Source organism: Heptranchias perlo, chromosome 15 (assembly GCF_035084215.1).
Source record: "Heptranchias perlo isolate sHepPer1 chromosome 15, sHepPer1.hap1, whole genome shotgun sequence".
Lineage (NCBI taxonomy): Eukaryota > Metazoa > Chordata > Chondrichthyes > Hexanchiformes > Hexanchidae > Heptranchias > Heptranchias perlo.
Window position 1 is genome coordinate 63,002,515 of NC_090339.1, and position 19,326 is coordinate 63,021,840.

The 19,326-nt window shown below is 45.8% G+C and overlaps 1 protein-coding gene across 1 annotated transcript in view; it reads right to left on the reverse strand.

Annotated features, from left to right (window-relative positions):
- Positions 1-9,212: 9,212 nt before the first annotated feature.
- Positions 9,213-19,326, reverse strand: part of LOC137333147 (tripeptidyl-peptidase 2-like) — a 113,837-nt gene continuing 103,723 nt past the window's right edge. The window contains exons 26-29 of the mRNA XM_067997323.1: positions 17,407-17,537; positions 16,313-16,523; positions 11,635-11,754; positions 9,213-11,324 (exon numbers count right to left, since the gene is read on the reverse strand). Of these exons, the coding sequence (XP_067853424.1) occupies positions 11,235-11,324; positions 11,635-11,754; positions 16,313-16,523; positions 17,407-17,537 (552 nt within the window). The 3' untranslated portion in view covers positions 9,213-11,234. The remainder of the gene's footprint in view (positions 11,325-11,634; positions 11,755-16,312; positions 16,524-17,406; positions 17,538-19,326) is intronic.

Below are 19,326 nucleotides of genomic sequence, written 5' to 3' on the forward strand. Positions count from 1 at the left end.
TTGGTCTTTGGTGGGAGTGTGTAAAGGTCGTACGGCTTCTTTTCATTCAGAAGGGAGGGGTTCTGCTGGTTGATGTTGCCTTAGGAGGGATTGCCATTGTGCAAATTGTGCCTCAGTACTGTGGTTTGTTTTGTTTCTTTCATTAAGCAGGGGCGGGGGGTGGGGTCCAGTGGGTATTGTTCAGTCCGCTGTGGGACGGGGAGAGGTTGTGTGCAAAGACTATCAGTCTTCAGCAGCTGATGGTCAACATCTTCTTCATTCCGTGTCCTATTTCTTGCTGGCTTCCTCATCCTGTCAGACTTCCTATTTTGGTTACTCGGTTGTGGCTCACGGTTTGTCCAGTCTCTGCATGGCCGCAGGAGAATCTTCTTCATGAGATAAGCTTTCTTTATATTTACAATCTGGTACTCTCTCCCCCAAAGGGCTGTGAATGCTGAGACAATTGGAGCTTTCAAAACTGAGATCGATAGATTATCAAGGAATATGGAGCCAAGGTGGGTAAATGGAGTTAGCACAGGTCAGTCATGATGTAATTGGATGGCGAAAGAGGTTCGAGGGGCTGAATGGCCTACTGATTTGTGTATGTTTTATGAAGCTTTTGATTATAAAGATGAGTTAATTACGGGTCTTGTCACTTAACGTTATGTCACGTAACTTTATGCTCACAGTGCCACCTACGGGTTCAATACCTTTGGACCAGGCACCGTTCTTAATAAACCAGCAACTTCTATAACCACAGGCCCTCTCTTTCTCAGCTGCCTCAACCCAGCCTTTAGCTCCAGTTCTGGATCTCTCCTTCTGCCCCTTCACTCTGCTAACTCTGCACGCTTCAACACAGCTCTTATGATTTCCTTCATGGGCCATTTTCGGCCTCTCTGCCATTCGGGCCTCTCCACCTATTTGGCCGTTGGTCCTTCTGCGCTGTGTGTCCACACTGAGCCGTCAATGTCAGGGGTTATTCCACAGTCTCCACTCCGATGGGAGCAATGCATCGAGAGATACTTTGGGAACCAAAAAAAAAGCTACTTTCACCAGCACAATATTTATTTGAAATATATTTATTGATGCATTTGAAATATTTCTTGAATCAACACAGGAGTCACAATCTTTGCATATTATATTCTTTAAAGCACATTGCAAATGGAGGTGGTGATCATAATGTTTCAACACTACCTACAGTAAGTGGCTAAACAATTGAGATCTGAATGATAGTTTCTAAACGTGGCACGACAATGGGTGCCCCAGGGGCCCGTTGATGCTGGACATCTCTCCTGGCCTCAAAGCTGAAACTATCATTATTGTGTACTTTCACTGCACTAAAAAAATGAACAGAACTCCCAGCGACATGAAAGAAAGAAAAGAACTTGCATTTATGTAGCACCTTTCACATCCCAAAGCTCCTTACGGAGAATTAAGTACTTTTGAAATGTGGGCACTGTTGTAATGTTGGAAACACAGCAGCCAATTTGCGCACAGCAAGATCCCAAAAACAGCAAAGAGATAAATGACCCAGATAACCTGTTTTTTTTTAAGTGAATATTGGTAAAGGGATAAGCATTGGCCAGGACTCTGGGGAGAACTCTCGTGTTGTTCTTCAAAATAGTGCCGAGGGATTTTTTACGTCCACCTGAGAGAGCAAACAAAGCCTTGGTTTAACGTCTCATCCAAAAGACAGCACCTATTACAGTGAAGACTTCCTCAGTACTGACCATCCGAAATTGTAGCACTCCCTCAGTACTGACCCTCCGACAGTGCAGCATTCCCTCAGTACTGACCCTTTGACAGTGCAGCACTCCCTCAGTACTGACCCTCTGTCAGTGCAGCACTCCCTCAGTGCTGACCCTCTGACAGTGCAGCACTCCCTCAGTACTGACCCTCCGACAGTGTAGCGCTCCCTCAGTACTGACCCTCTGACAGTGCAGCACTCCCTCAGTACTGACCCTCCGACAGTGCAGCGCTCCCTCAGTACTGACCCTCCGACAGTGCAGCACTCCCTCAGTACTGACCCTCCGACAGTGCAGCACTCCCTCAGTACTGGCCCTCCAACAGTGCAATGCTCCATCAGTACTGACCCTCCGACATTGTAGGGCTCCCTCAGTACTGACCCTCTGACAGTGCAGCACTCCCTCAGTACTGGCCCTCCAACAGTGCAGCGCTCCCTCAGTACTGCCCCTCTGACAGTGCAGCACTCCCTCAGTACTGCCCCTTCTACAGTGCAGCAATCCTTCAGTACTGACCCTCTGACAGTGCAGCACTCCCTCAGTACTGACCCTCCAACAGTGCAATGCTCCATTAGTACTGACCCTCCGACAGTGTAGCGCTCCCTCAGTATTGACCCTCTGACAGTGCAGCACTCCCTCAGTACTGACCCTCCGACAGTGCAGCACTCCCTCAGTACTGACCCTCCGACAGTGCACACTCCCTCAACACTGCGAGTCCCATGTACCCGTGCCTCTCGCTACCTCAATTGCAGCAAGGCAGCCCATCAATATGACCCGGCCTCCTCTCAGTGGCCAGCTCCAGTCCATCCAGATTTTTGGCACTTTTGCTTTTGAATTGAAATGAAAGCCAGCAACAGCACATACTTTAAACAGTACCAGCAACAAAATGAAAACAAATAGCACGGGCACAGAATGAAAGGTGTCCCATATGTTACACTCACATTTCCCGTAAAAGCGAGTTCACATTATGTCTGCCAGTCCCATTGGCACTGGTGGGTAAGAATTTAAGGGCGAATAAGGAAGCCAATATGAGCTGCCAAGCCCATTCCTCCCACAAACCATGCACAATCCACTCCGTTGTGGACCCTACACAACTCTTTAAGATGGCACTAAACTTGCAATCTTAGCAGTAACTTTAATTTTGTCTCTGAACCTCTAGTTATAAGGGCTGATTTCCCAATATCTGGCCGGCAGGACTGACTCCCTGATCGTAGAGCACTCAGAATATCGGCCCCATGGTCTTACTTTATTTATAAACTGTATCAGCTGTGCTTCAGTTGGTAATACTCTCGCCTTTGAGTCAGAAGGTTGCGGGTTCAATTCTCACTCCAGAGACTTGAGCACAAATCCCAGGCTCACACTCCAGTGCCGTACCAAGGGAGTGCTGCACTGTTGGAGGTGTCGTCTCTCGGATGAGACTTTAAACCGAGGCTCCGTCTGCCCTCTCAGGTGGATGTAAAAGATCGTATGGCACAATTTTGAAGAAGAGCAGCGTCCTGGCCAATATTTATCCCTGCACCAACATCACTAAAACAGGTGATCTGGTCATTTATCTCATTGCTGTTCGTGGGAGCTTGCTGTGCGCAAATTGGCTGCCACGTTTTCTACATTACAAAAGTACTTAATTGGCTGTGAAGCGCTTTGTAACGTCCTGAGGTAGTGGAAGGCGCGATAGAAACGGAAGTCTTTCTTTCTCTTCCTTTTAAGAGACATCGTAGCCTGATTCTCTAGCTGGTGCTCCCTGCAGGCACGGCTCCCAGCTGGGAGCACAGGATCAAGGCCATCACCCCAATTGCCTTTTATTTTAATGGTTTCAAACACGGCGGTTGCAAAGTGTGCTCCAGCTGAGCAGGACCCTGCTTAGATTATCTGGCTGGAACTTCAATTGCCTGGTCCAGGAGTGGACTGGGAATAGATGCAATCACTAACACATAGAATCATAGAATGATACAGCACAGGAGGAGGCTATTCGGACAATCGTGCCTGTGCTGGCTCTTTGAAAGAGCAATTCAATTAATCCCACTCCCCCTGCTCTTTCCCCATAACCCTGCAAATTTTTCCACTTCAAGTATTTATCCAATTCCCGTTTGAAAGTTATTATTGAATCTGCTTCCACCGCCCTTTCAGGCAGAGCATTCCAGATCATAACAACTCGCTGCATAAATTTTTTTTCCTCTTGTCACCTCTGGTTCTTTTGCCAATTACCTTAAATCTGTGGCTCTGGTTACTGACCCTTCTGCCACTAGAAACAGTTTCTCCTTATTTACTCTGTCAAAAATGTTCATGATTTTGAACACCTCTATCAAATCTCCCCTCAACCTTTTCTGCTCTAAGGAGAACAACCCCAGCTTCTCCAGTCTTTCCCTATAACTAAAGTCTTTTATCCTTGGTACTAGTCTAGTAAATCTCCTCTGCACTCTCTCCAAGGCCTTGACATCCTTCCTAAAGTGTGGTGCCCAGAATTTGACACACTACCAGCTGGGGTCTAACCAGTGTTTTATGAAGGTTTAGCATAACTTTCTTGCTTTTGTACTCTACGCCTCTATTTATAAGAACATAAGAAATAGGAGCAAGGGTAGGCCAGACGGCCCCTCGAGCCTGCTCCGCCATTCAATCAGATCATGGCTGATCTTCGGCCTCAACTCCACTTTCCCGCCCGATCCCTATATCCTTTGATTCCCCTAGAGTCCAAAAATCTATCAATCTCAGCCTTGAACATACTCAATGACTCAGCATCCATACCCCACTGGGGTAGAGAATTCCAAAGATTCACAACCATCTGAGTGAAGAAATTCCTTTTCATCTCAGTCTTAAATGGTTGATCCCTTGTCCTGAGACTATGCCCCCTAGTTCTAGACTCTCCAACCAGGGGAAACAACCTCTTAGCATATAAAGCCAAGGATCCCATCTGCCTTTTTAACAGCCTTGTCAACTTGTCCTGCCATCTTCAAAGACTTGTGTATGTACACCCCCAGGTCTCTCTGTTCCTGCATCTCCTTTAAAATTGAACCATTTAGTTTATATTGCCTCTCCTCATTCTTCCTACCAAAATGTATCACTTCACACGTCTCTGCGTTAAATTTCATCTGCCATGTGTCCGTCCATTTCCTCCTGAAGTCTGTTACTATCCACATGCAGATCTCTTCTCTTGCAGTTAAAATGCAACTATTGAGTGAGCATAGAGGGAAGGATTTCCATTCTCTAAACATTTAATGTCAGGAAATTGCCCAGCGGTTCATATTTGTTGTCAAACTGACCACTTCCAGGGAATCGGTCTGATATTTGACACCAGACACCCTCAATAGGTCACCATAATCAGCAGGGCTAGTTACAGGACATTATCCTCACCTCATCTGGTTGATTAATGATATTCAAGTACAAGTTTAAAAACAAAACTTGTAAAAGCAAAAAGCTGCAACATTTCTGCCACGATTCTGCACACATTCAGTAGAGACCTTTAGATATCCAAATTTCACAAATAGTAGCCCACGCAAGACGGTGAAACTTGGTACTTTCTGGATTTAAAGGGGTGGATTTTACAAATTCACAAGGTTGAGAACAGATCTGGCCTGGGTGTATTGGAATCAAAGATTGGCAGGCAAAATTGTAATTGAACAGTGGGTGGCCTTTAAAGAGGAGATGGTTCGGGTACAGTCTAGGCACATTCCCACGAGGGAGAAAGGTAGGGCAACTAAAGCCAGAGCTCCCTGGATGACAAAAGAGATACTAAGATGAAACGGAAAAAAGGGGCGTATGACAGATGTCAGGTTGATAACACAAGTGAGAACCAGGCAGAATATAGAAAGTTCAGAGGGGAAGTGAAAAAGGAAATAAGAGGGACAAAGAGAGAGTATGAGAATAGACTGGTGGCCAACATCAAAGGGAATCCAAAAGTCTTCTATAGGCATGTAAACAGTAAACGGGGAGTAAGAGGAGGGGTGGGGCCGATTAGGGACCATAAAGGAGATCTACTCATGAAGGCAGAGGGTATGGCTGAGGTACTAAATGAGCACTTTGCATCTGTCTTTACCGAGGAAGAAGTTGCTGGCAGAGTCTCAGTAAAGGAAGATATAGTTAAGATATTGGATGGGCTAAAAATTGATAGTAATAGAAAGGCTAACTGTACTTAAAGTAAATAAGTCACCCGGTCCGGATGGGTTGCATCCTAGGTTGCTGAGGGAAGTAAGGGTGGAAATTGCGGAGGTGCTGGCCATAATCTTCCAAACATCCATGGATACGGAGGTGGTGCCAGAGGACTAGAGAATTGCAAACTTTACCCCCTTGTTCAAAAAAGGGTGTAAGGATAAACCCAGCAACTATAGGTCAGTCAGTTTAACCTCAGTGGTGGGGAAACTTTTAGAAACGATAATCCAGGACAGAATTAAGTCACTTGGATGAACGTGGATTGATTAGGGAAAGCCAGCATGGATTTGTTAATTAACCTGATAAGAGTTTTTTGATGATGTAACAGAGAAGGTAGATGAGGGCAATGCGATTGATGTGGTGTATCTGGACTTTCAAAAGGCATTTGATAAAGTGCCGCATGGTAGGCTTATCATCAAGATTGCAGCCCATGGAACGAAGGGGGCAGTAGCAACATGGATACAGAATTGGCTAAGTGACAGGAAACAGAGAGTAGTGGTGAATGGCTGTTTTTTGGACTGGAGGGAGGTGTACAGTGGTGTTCCCCCAGGGTTGGTGCTGGGACCACTGCTTTTCTTGATATATATTAATGAGTTGGACTTGGGTGTACAGGGTACAATTTTAAAATTTGCAGATGACACAAAACTTGGAAGGGTAGTAAACAGTGAGGAGGATAGTGAAAGACTTCAAGAGGACATAGACAGGCTGGTGGAATGGGCGGACATGTGGCAGATGAAATTTAACGCAGAAAAATGCAAAGTGATACATTTCAGTAGGAAGAATGAGGAGAGGCAATATAAACTAGAGGGCACAATTCTAACAAAATGCTATAGAAAGAGCTAAGCGATTCCACAACCAACGGATCAGATCAAAGCTCTGCAGTCCTGCCTCGCCCAGTCATGAATGGTGGTGGACAATTAAACAACTAATGGGAGGAGGAGGCTCTGTAAACATCCCCATCCTCAATTATGGCAGAGTCCAGCACGTGAGTGTAAAAGACAACCCAGAAGTGCCGAGTGGAAAATTGCCCAGGTATATCCCGTCCACAAAAAGCAGGACAAATAAATCCGGCCAATTACTGCCCCATCAGTCTACTCTCAATCACCAGCAGAGTGATGGAAGGTGTCATTGACAGTGCTATCAAGCAGTATTTACTCACCAATAACCTGCTCACCAATGCTCAGTTTGGGTTCCGCCAGGACCACTTGGCTCCAGACCTCATTACAGCCTTAGTCCAAACATGGACAAAAGAGCTGAATTCCAGAGGTGAGGTGAGGTGAGAGTGACTGCCCTTGACATCAAGGCAACATTTGACCGAGTGTGGCTCCAAGGAGCCCTTGTAAAATTGAAGTCAATGGGAATCAGGGGGAAAACTCTCCAGTGGCTGGAGTCATACCTAGCACAAAGGAAGATGGTAGTTGTTGTTGGAGGCCAATCATCTCAGCCATAGGACATTGCCACAGGAATTCCTCAGGGCAGTGTCCTAGGCCCAACCATCTTCAGCTGCTTCATCAATGACCTTCCCTCCATCATAAGGTCAGAAATTGGGATATTCGCTGATGATTGCACAGTGTTCAGTTCCATTCGCAACCCCTCAAATAATGAAGCAGTCCGTGCCCGCATGCAGCAAGACCTGGACAACATCCCGGCTTGGGCTGATCAGTGGCAAGTAACATTTGCGCCAGACAAGTGCCAGGCAATGACCATCTCCAACAAGAGAGGCTAACCACCTCCCCTTGACATTCAACGGCATTACCATCGCCGAATCCCCCACCATCAACATCCTTGGGGGTCACCACTGACCAGAAACTTAACTGGACCAGCCACATAAACACTGTAGCTTCAAGAGGTCAGAGGCTGCGTATTCTGCGGTGAGTGACTCACTTCCTGACTCCCCAAAACCTTTCCACCATCTACAAGGCACAAGTCAGGAGTGTGATGGAATACTCTCCAACAGCACTCAAGAAGCTCAACACCATCCAGGATAAAGCAGTCCATCCACCACCCTAAACATTCACTCCCTTCACCACCGGCGCACCGTGGCTGCAGTGTGTACCATCCACAGGATGCACTGCAGCACCTCCCAAACCCGCGACCTCTACCACCTAGAAGGACAAGGGCAGCAGGCGCATGGGAACACCACCGCCTGCACATTCCCCTCCAAGTCACACACCATCCCGACTTGGAAATATATCGTCATTCCTTCATCGTGGCTGGGTCAAAATCCTGGAACTCCCTACCTAACAGCACTGTGGGAGAACCTTCACCACACGGACTGCAGCGGTTCAAGAAGGCGGCTCACCACCACCTTCTCAAGGGCAATTAGGGATGGGTAATAAATGGGGGCCTTGCCAGCGATGCCCACATCTCATGAACGAATAAAAAAAAAAGGAAGAGAGAGATCTGGGGGTATATGTGCACAAATCGTTGAAGGTGGCAGGGCAGGTTGAGAAAGCATTTAAAAAAGCATACGGGATCCTGGGTTTTGTACATAGAGACATAGATTACAAAAGTATGGAAGTCATGATGAACCTTTATAAAACACTGGTTCGGCCACAAATGGAGTATAGTGTCCAGTTCTGGGCACTGCACTTTAGGAAAGATGTGAAGGCCTTAGAGAGGATGCAGAAGAGATTTACTAGAATGATTCCAGGGATGAGGGACTTAGTTACGTGGATAGACTGGAGAAGCTGGGGTAATTCTCCTTGGAACAGAGACGGTTGCGAGGAGATTTGATAGAGGTATTCAAAATCATGAAGGGTCTCGATAGAGTAGAGAGAGAGAGAAACTGTTCCCATTGGCAGAAGGGTCAAGAACCAGAAGAAGGTGACATTAGTGGTTAGGATCTGGAATGCGCTGCCCGAGGGGGTGGTGGAGGCAGATTCAATCATGGCATTCAAAAGCGAACTGGATAAGTACTTGAAAGGAAAAAAATTGCAGGGCTATGGGAATAGGGCGGGGGAGTGGGACTGGCCAGATTGCTCTTACATAGAGCCGTTGCAGACTCGGTGGGCCAAATGGCCTCCTTCCGTGCTGTCAAATTTCTAGGATTCTATGAATTTGTGTTGGCCACTGCCCTACAACTTTCCATCCGATACGATTAAGGCACAGAAAATTGCCAAAACACACTGCCAACGGGCAAAGCTCTGCGAGTTCATAAAATGACCACCTTGAAGGTCAATGTTTGGATTCCGAAGTTGGATTTTTACAAGGAACGGGTAAAGCGGGGAAACAACGGGGCATCGGCTGTTGGCTGAGGGTATCTGGTATCCTGCAAAACATCAATCTAATCTCCCCATGTTCTTACAGATAATCATCAGTTACACACAACAGATACATACGCCAATCTTTTGTCCAACAGTTGGTGATTTATTTGGATCGAATAGTCAGTCATTTTTGCAGAGACCTTTATCACCTTTGTTCTGAAGACGTACAGGAAGCAGCGATCGTTCCTTACACTGGCACGGTGCGCTAGACATTTCCTTCCCCACCAGGAACGGAAAACTGATCGTTAACCAAAATATTCATCCTTAATTGCTAAACACTGATACACATCTAGAAAAGGCTGCTCCATATCAGAAGGCACAAAGGAGATTAATCTTTATTCCATAATGTCACTGCAGTATTATAAAGAATATATTTGTCTCATCCTGAAATAATGATCACATAGAAATCAAAAAAATAAATTGCAGGTCAAGACATAAAAACAGCATTTACATAAATAACAACTGGAATGATTTTCATATTAAAACCTTTATTTCACAACAATAACAACGTATAAAATATTTATCCAATTCCCTGGTAGGATTGCAGTTTAGATGTTTGCTTCACTGGCTTATGGATTGACTCTTGGGTACAGTTGGCTGCTTTGTGACGAGTCCTGTTTGATTTCAATTGCGCTGCTTAATTTGGTGCCTCAGACAGTAAGATGTTAGAAAATCCTAGACTCCTCAGCCTTGAAGGAAGGTGGATGAGAGGGGGCCTTATTGAGGATCGTAAGGTATTGGGTTGAACAGGAAAGGTCTTGAGCATTACATCAAGTTGAACCATGACCGCAGAACAAGGAGACATTGGAACATTCGGATTAGGGCTCCACTCCTTCACCCAGAGTGGTGATTTGTTTTTTGTGTACATTCTTGGGATGTGGGCGTTGCTGGCAAGGCCAGCATTTATTATTATTAGATGATGATGATACATCTGAGTGTCTTGTAAGGCCAGTTCAGAGCGCAGTAAGAGTCAACCACGTTGGTGTGGGACCAGCACATATACGCCAGACCGGGTAAGGACGGCAGGTTTCCTTCCCTAAAGGACATTAGTGAACCAGTTGGATTTTTACGACAATCTGTTAGTTTCACGGTCACTTTTACGGATAACAGAGTCTTAGTTCCAGATTTTTTACACTGAATTCAAATTCTCAAACTGCCATGGTGGGATTTGAACTCACGTTCTACTGGATTACTAGTCCAAGCCTCTGGATCACTAGTCCGGTAACATAATCACTACACTAACCGTATCCCCTGGTTAATGCCTGGGATGGTCAGTGTGTGGGTAAACTGAGTCATCCAAGATGTTGAGTGAGAGGGGTGGTGGGACTGTAGGCGCCTGTGCTCATTGTCATGGTTTCTTGGAACGAGCCCCTCTTTGAAGGCTTCGTGCGGGTGATCCCTGCCCCCAGCTCCACCGGGACACGGGAGCCGGGAAACTGTGGGTGACAACCGCCTCCCTCATTCACCATTACAGAGCACCGTCTCTCACCCTGGTCTGCCCCCACCTTTTCTGAAGCCCCCTTTTTCTCCGACAACCAGCTGGGAGAGCCGATTCGGCGCACTTTACGGCAGTGAAGCGCTCCACCGTAAGGGAATAAGAGACGCGTTGCTGCATTGGAAGAATCATATCTCGGACGCATATAAAATGGGGTGGTGCGACCTCCCACACACCAGTCTACTGCCTTCACCTCAGCTGGAAGAAGGAGCAAGGCTGGGATTCAAGACAGAGTGAGAACGCTGCAGCATCATATGGAAGGGCCGAGGGGCTCTATGGGAAGGTTTAAGTTAGATGGGCCGAATGGATTCCTTCATTTTTATCAGCAAAAGAATGCAAAAACACACACAGCTCAGACTCAGGTGGGATGCTGCAAGGGAATGCTCAAGAACTGGGAATAGAAACCTGAAGACTTAATAATAACAGATCGTGAAATGTTGTATTTTTGCAGGGAGAAGATCTCTCGTCAGTCTGGGCAATGTTTTTTAAAAAAAATACAAGCAAAAGTAGACCAAACACAAAGCCCAACCCAATCGTCAGAAAGGCTCCTATATCAATCCTGATTAAACATGCACACACAGTAAATATTCTTTACTCCACTGACAAAAGTTAGAATGGGACGTAATCTGGGGGATACATCACTGGCAGGGAGTTCTCATAGAAAGAGGCGCAGTGCTTCCATTCAAGGGCTTTCATCAACTGGAAAAGAAGAAGATCGTCACAGCTAATACAAGAACATCTCTCAATCCAGCACCAACATTTCTAATAAAGCGGCAATCAACAACAAAAATACTACAAGAAAGCTTTCTAACTGGCATCATAAAAAAAAATGTTTTCTGATATCTGTCAGTATTGTGTCTCTTGTGAAATTACAGCATCCCATCACTTGAGCTAACGTACTGAGGGTTAGACAATCTGTACAAAGAAATATCAAAGCAAATAAGGATGTGCCTCTACATAGCAACTTATCATGTTTGTTCACTTGTGAGAAAGGGAAGTTTATACCAACCTGAATACAGTTGTTCCAGTTTTCTTGACTTGGCTTGTTATCAACAATTTTCATAGCAAACTTCAAAGCACGTCCAAAAGTTTGCTTCACCAAGGCATGTTTATACGCAAATGTTAATGCCTAGTGTCAGAGATACAAACACACACACACACAAACAAAGTGAGTGCCATAAAAACAACAACACTATTCCACAAAGCCCACATAACTGGGATGCCTATCCCTTTAAAATATCATTCTTCTCTATTCTGAGGATGATACCTAAAGAGGAACTCCATCCTATGTAAAATAAGAAGAACTGTATTCATAAAGCACCTCTTCAGAAACATTCCAAAGTGCTTCACATACAATGGGTTACTTTGAAATTGAGTGAGTGTGGTTATATAGGCAAATGCAGCAGCCATTTTGCACATAGAAAGATCCCATAAACAACAAATGAGACGAATGACCAGTTAAACTAGTTTTGGTGGGACATGGGAGATTTATTATCCGAGAGAACACCCTGCTCGCTCTTAAATACGAAAGAACTTGCATTTATATAGCGCCTTTCACATCCTCAGAATGTCCCAAAGCGCTTCACAGCCAATGAAGTACTTTTGAAGCGTAGTCACTGTTGTAATGTAGGAAACGCAGCAGCCAATTTGCGAAAAGCAAGGTCCCACAAACAGCAATCTGTTTATAGATAGTTTGATAGGTTGAGAGATAAATCGGGAGAACTCCCCCGCTCTTCCTTGAAATAATGCCATCGGATCTTTTTTACATCCATCTGAGTGGGCAGACGGTTTAACATTTCATCCGACATGCTTCCTCAGCGTTGCACTAGGAGTGTCGGCCTAGATTCTGTGCTCAAGTCTCTGGAGTGGGACTTGAACCCAGGACCTTCTGACTCAGAGGCGAGAGTGCTACCCGCTGAGCCACGGCTGACACTGTTGATAGTGTCATGGGAACTTTAACATTTACCCGAATCACCAAAAACATGCAGATGGGAGTTTGGCTTAACGTCTGATTTGAAGGACACCATTTTTGGACATCGCAGCACTCCCTCAGTACCACACTGACCTATCAGCCTAGGTTACGTGCTCAAGTCCTGAAGTGGGGGTTGAATCCATGGCCTTCTGAGTCAAGAGGCGAGAGTTCGACCAACTGAACCACAGTAACACCAAACCAGGATACATTGCAAAACGTAACCCACTAACTCCACCTTCAGTACATAATACAAATTTCATCTTGGAAATGCAGCTTTTCACTTTTAAAAAAAATAATCCACCCTACACCCTTGAGATTACGACATTGCAAAATATTTCTCTGGTTAACGTGCTCGGTAGTTTGCAAGTAAGTTTCCTGGATAACTGGGGAACCCGTGCCCAGTAATGAGTCAGCAAACCGTCTTTCGGATGAGACATTAAACCGAGGCCCCGTCTGCCCTCTCAGGTGGATGTATAAGATCCTGTGCCACTATTTTGAAGAGCAGGGGAGTTCGGCCCGGTGTCCTGGCCAGTATTTATCCATCAACCAACACCTGAAACAGATTGGGGGTATATTGGATAAACCCCGAAAATGGGCGCGGGGGGGTCGCGGTGCGCGATTAACCTGCTCCCGGTTGTTGAGATGCAGGCAGCATGTAACATTCGTGCCGCCTGGTGATTTATCTGATATCTGTGAGCAGCCAGGCCTAGCTGTGTTGTTGAGTAGCTGCTCACCAGCAGGGCGGCCCTGATATCATGAGTGGTTAGCACCACTTAAAGGCAGCCTGCACCTCTTATTTTACAAAATATAAGATACGGGTTCGCACGGAGTCTGAACGGAGATCAGACATCGCACACGTAAAACACAGATGCCGGTTCCATCCCTATGTTTACAAACTGTTGAGTTACGCTAAAACATTGAATAAAGGTTGCGCACTACTAAATCCCACATCCTCCAATCTGCACACCAGACCTCACCAATCTGCCGATCTGAGTTTGTACCAGGCCTGCGAGAGAGCGTGCACCAAGGTTCTCTGCTGATGCACCAAGACCTTGGTGCAAGAGGTGGGCAGAAGGAGGGGCATCCTATATCTGCAGGGGGGGGCAAGAGTCCCTCCAGACATATGCACCCGAGGCAGTGGGAGGCAGTAGGGGACGAAGTCAATGCCAGGTGCATAGCACCACGAACACGGATGCAGTGCAGGAAGAAATTAAATGCTTTGACACGAGTGGTCAAGGTGCGTGAGGTCAACCATCAAGTGGCATTTCCTACCAACTGCACCACTAGCCGCATCCACTGCTCCAAGCACTACACCCCCCATCACCCACATACCAACAAACTCTTTCAATCAGCACTCCCATCAGATGTTTCCTCTCACCCTCACACACTGTTGCAAGCCGCACACCCACAACTCACAGGTCACACACACTGGCAGCTATTCAACCATGACAGGAACATCACCCAAACATCTTGCAGAACACTCACTGACATGCATCCCGCTTTCTTGCGGGAGAAGGTGGCGCATAACAGGAGGCAGCAAGTGGCAGTGGCTCCATGGAACATGAACCCGCTGTCCTCTCCCAGGATGACAGCATTCCTGTCCCACCCCTGCCACTCCACCAGTGCCCTTGCCGTTGCCTGTCAGCCAGCCAGCCCACTCCCTGTAGAGTATTGGAACTTTATTATAGGAACAAAAGAACAGGAGTGGGCCATTTAGTCCCTCGAGCCTGTTCCTCCATTCAACGAGATCATGGTTGATCTGTGACCTAATTCCATATACCTGCCTTAACCCCATATCCCTTAATACCTTTGGTTAACAAAAATCTATCAATCTCAGATTTAAAATGAACAATTGAGCTAGCATCAACTGCTGTTTGCGGAAGAGCGTTCCAAACTTCTCCCACCCTTTGCATGTAGAAACGTTTCCTAACTTCACTCCTGCAAGTCCTCGCTCTAATTTTTAGGCTTTGTCCCCTAATCCTAGTATTCAAGTATAGGAGACCTCCAAAAACAGGTGCAAATGCATCAGCAGCTAGAAGCAATGATCCAGCAAATAACCTGTAAATCCTGCACGATCCCTTTAAATGGCACTGGTGGGGGATCCTCCATGCTGTTTATGACCTGTTCAGCTGTGTGAGGTTAAGACAGTGCGTTGGCTGAAGCGTCGAGTTCCAAAATCGCATCTGTCCCTTTAAATCAGCGCTACACACTGATCTACCGCACATTCTCCCTACTTTACAAGCTGACGCGTTCGTTATCTGCACGAGCGCAAACGCCTTTACCAAGATGGCGTCCGGCACGAGTCACACTAGAAGCGTGCGCACGCATTACGGACGCTATTTTGGGTCCTTAGAGGAGGCCGCGTAGCGCCTACAAAACGGGCGCTACGCGGCCCAATTTATAGCCCGTAATCTGGTTATTTATCTCATTGCTGTTTGTGGGATCTTGCTGTGTGCGAATTGGCTGCCGCGTTTCCTACATTACAACAGTGACTACACTTCAAAAAGAAAAATACTTCACTGGCTGTAAAGTGCTTTGGGACATCATGAGGTCGTGAAAGGCGCTATATAAATGCAAGTGTTTCTTTCTTTTCCAACACTGCAAGAAGAGGTGTTACCAACCTCTCCGGATCAAAGCAGTAATTCCAACATTTTTAAATACTGAATGGATCTCCCTCTCAACCCGTGAATCTGGTCAGAAACCCGCCAGTTTGTTCTGTAAAAGGGACAGAGATGTCTGACCTTGTTAAGAGTGAGAAGAACAAGCAGTCTGTAGCTTGCCTGTGAGAACAAACCTTGCTGTGTTGGTGACATTTGATGAAAGTTTGGATTAAAAGAACAAAATCAATGCAGGAGATTTGAAAGCGGGAAAAAGGAAGTAAAAAGGGCAGGGTTTTCAGTAGGATACATTAATCAGTGGCTGTGTCTGCAAAATAAATGAGCAATACTGACATTACAGGAGACAGACGCACACGTACAGCTGCACTCGGGCAGACTGATGTACGAGAAGCTGCATATCAGGAAGATACATGAACATTTAACTAATGGCAGCAGCATTAAATCGCCTCAGGATCCTGTGCGTCCCATTCCGATCAGCTGCCCCAAATTCTGCTTCGACATATCTGATGTGCGGGAAGGATCCTGATAAACAGCTCGTGATGTAATGCCGGCACAAAATGTGCTGGCACGCAAAGAGGCAATGTGTTGCCACGGTAACCCAGCACATATACCAAAAAAAATCAGCAAGGTGTTGCTATAGTAACCCAGAATACGTTGGGGATCAAGAAATAGCCCAACAGCCCTTCGCCAACATTAAAGTACCAATGCTCCATCACTGCTTCCTCACCGAATCTGAACAGATTGCAGTGTAGTGGAAATCTGGAACTCTCTCTCCTCCAAAAAAGGCTGTGGGTGCTGGGGGGGGGGGTCAATCGAAACGTTCAAGACTGAGATCGCTAAGAGTTTTGTTGGGTAAGGGCATCGAGGGATGTGGAGCAAAGGCGGGTAAATGGAGTTGAGGTACGGATCAGCCATGATCTAACCGAACGGCGGAACGGGCTCGAGGGGCTGAATGGCCCCACTCCTGTTCCTAACGTTCAATTCGAGATCGCCATTTTGAACTCTCAAGGTCCCACCGGTGTTAAATCAGGCATTATGAGAAAGATTCCATCGGTGGTTTGAAATATACATGTTTTGGCACAATATTTGCAATTTACCTTACTGTCAGCGAGATCGATCCACTTCTGGACATCGTAGAAAGTATCTGTCAGGCTCTTGCAGATGCCATCTGACTCGTCCTCATACTGGCAGATGGTTGTGCTGGAAGCCACTTCACCCTGTGACTGGGGCTGGAGAAGCGTATCGGCCAGCGCACATCCCTTCTGGCAGAGGGCGTCGATCAGGGCAGCCTTCTGCTTTTCCATCTCACTGAAAATGGAAGAATTGGTACAATCTGAGTCGCCGAGCTGTTTATCACTGAGCGAATGCTTTTCAAGAGGAACTCGATCATTAACCAGGATGGACGTTGTTTTTTTTTTATAGCTTCACGTTGTAAGAGACTTTTCGAGTCACAAGCTTCGGTCAGGACAAAAAGGCAGGCAGCACCTACACGGGCTGCTTTGGACGTCTGCAAAGGCCACTGACAATGGTGTCAATCATTGGGGAGACGATATTCTCCACAATTCCACAGGAATACAAGTTAAAGAGACAAGGTGACTGGACTGAAAAGGCTAAGGCTGCTCTACATAGGCAGAGCCTGGAAATGCTAAAAATATACATATATATATAAGAGATTGAGAAGACTCCACATTGGAAACTCTCAACAAAGGAAAGAATAAGCCTGTTGATAATGGCATTTCTGAGATCTGCTCTATTAAAAAAAATCATCCAGCGTAATTTAAACTTCTGGTTCAATTTGATGCAGGACATGTAATACATTTGAGACAAATATATGCGATTGTGAACAAGGCAAACACTATAAAAGTCAAGGGCTGGTAAAAGATTTATGAAAGTATTTCTTGCCTGCACCAATTCCCCGCAGGTATCACTGTTGCAATAATAACTACAGCACATCTGTTTGCACAGACCCGGTAAGTTAATGGCTTCCAACTTCATGTTGAATTTTAAGAACCTTAGTCACTCAGGTAGGCTTAAGGAGCTGGGTCTATTTACTCCAGAGCAGCATAGACTTAAGAGGCGACCTGATAGAGGTTTATAAAATAACGAAAGGACTGGATAGCGTGCCTACTGATGGATTATTCCAGTTTAATACACACACACACACACACACACACACTTTATAGCCAAGTACCTTTTGACAACAGCAGCATCTGGTCTTGGGTCAGTCTTCATGGCCAAGTAAGTCACCAGTACACTTTGATCGATGTGTGAGATAACCACATTGGCAGCTCGAACAATTTCACCGAGTCTTTTCATCCTTTCCTGGGAAAGCAAAGCAAAGTGTTAACAGTCCCATTTAGCAGCACTAGATCCATCTAGTATTGCCACAAGCTGCGACAGCAGCAAGTCATAGAATCATAGAATGGTTACAGCACAGAAGGAGGCCATTCAGCTCACTGAGCCCGTGCCGGCTCTTTGTAAGAGCAATCCAGTTAGTCCCATTCCCCTCACCCTTTCCCCATAGCCCTGCATGTTAGTTGGTTAAGATTCTGGTTAAATAGAAGCAATTCCCCTTTACTCTAATCAGCCCACTGCCCTAGCCTTAGGACCTCACCATGCTTTCCAGATCTCTATTGGCCAAGATACTTGGGGGTATACGAGTGGGGTGGAGAGGCACCCTTTCCAATTTCCCCCCACCCCCCTGAGGGAAGCCCCTCGTTTTCGATGCGCTTTGGTGTTGCAGCCAAGAACGGGGAATCCCAATGCGGGGATCGGTGTGTGAGAAGGCGATAGCTTCAGGGGTCATTATCACCATTGCATTGAGAAACAGCTGGGCTTATTATCCAAGATTTTAAAGATGTCTACGGCGGCAACTCAAAGTAGAGCACGTCTGGCCAAATAAATGAAGGCTTTTAATTTTATGTTGCGCGCCATCCTATTTGGGAGGCTTTTTGCTCCAGCCTTGTACCTTCCATCTGCCAGCACTGCATCCAGAGCAAAACCCAACACCTGCACCAATGTGGTGTTTCTGTAGGTTTAGTACAGAATAACTTGCGATTAATGACTGATCAATTCTACGATAAGTATACATTATGGTTGGTTAGTTGTTGTGTTACTGGACTAGTAATCCGGAGAATATGAGTTTAAATCCCACCATGGGCAGTTTGAGAATTTGAATTCAGTTTTAAAGAAAAAAAAAAATCAGGAAATTAAAAATATCTGGTACCAGTAAAAACCCAACTGGTTCACTAATGTCCTATAAAACCACAACAAAAAATAAGAAAAAGGCCCACCACCACCTTCTCAGGGCAACTAGGAATGGGCAATAAATTCCAAGAATGAATCACAGAATGATACAGCACAGAAGGAGGCCATTCAGTCCATCGTGCCTGTGCCGGTTCTTTGAAAGAGCTACCCAATTAGTCCCAATCCCCTGCTCTTTCTCCATAACCCTGCAAATTTCTCCTTTTCAAGTATTTATCCAACTACCTTTTGAAAATTACTATTGAATCTGCATCCACCGCCCTTTCAGACACTGCATTCCAGACCAGTCAGTAACCCTGGTTACTGAGGCTCCTGCCAGTGGAAACAGTTTCTCCTTACTTACTCTATCAAAACCCCTCATAATTTTGAACATCTCAATTAAATCTCCCCTTAACCTTCTCTGCTCCAAGGAGAACAATCCCAGCTTCTTCAGTCTTAACCACATAACTGAAGTCCCTCATCCCTGGTACTAGTAAATCTCTTCTCCACCCTCTCTAAGGCCTAAAGTGCGGTGCCCAGAATTGAACACAATACTCCAGCTGAGGCCTAATCAGTGAATTAAAAAGGTTTAGCATAACCAACAATGAATTTGTACCAATGCACAACATAAAATGGATACGAAAGCCTTGTAGTGACTGTACCAGGCTAGCAACCCAGAATTCAAATCCCAGCAAGAGTGCATTGTGAAACTGAATTCAATAAGTCTGCCAATTTGTGGGCTGGCGACAGGTAATGACCACGGAAGCTGCCGGATTGTCGTGAAAACCCAACAGGTTCACTAATGTCCTTCAGGGTTATGTTTTCAATGTTATGTTTGAATGAGATGCATTAAGAGAAGCTAGGTAGG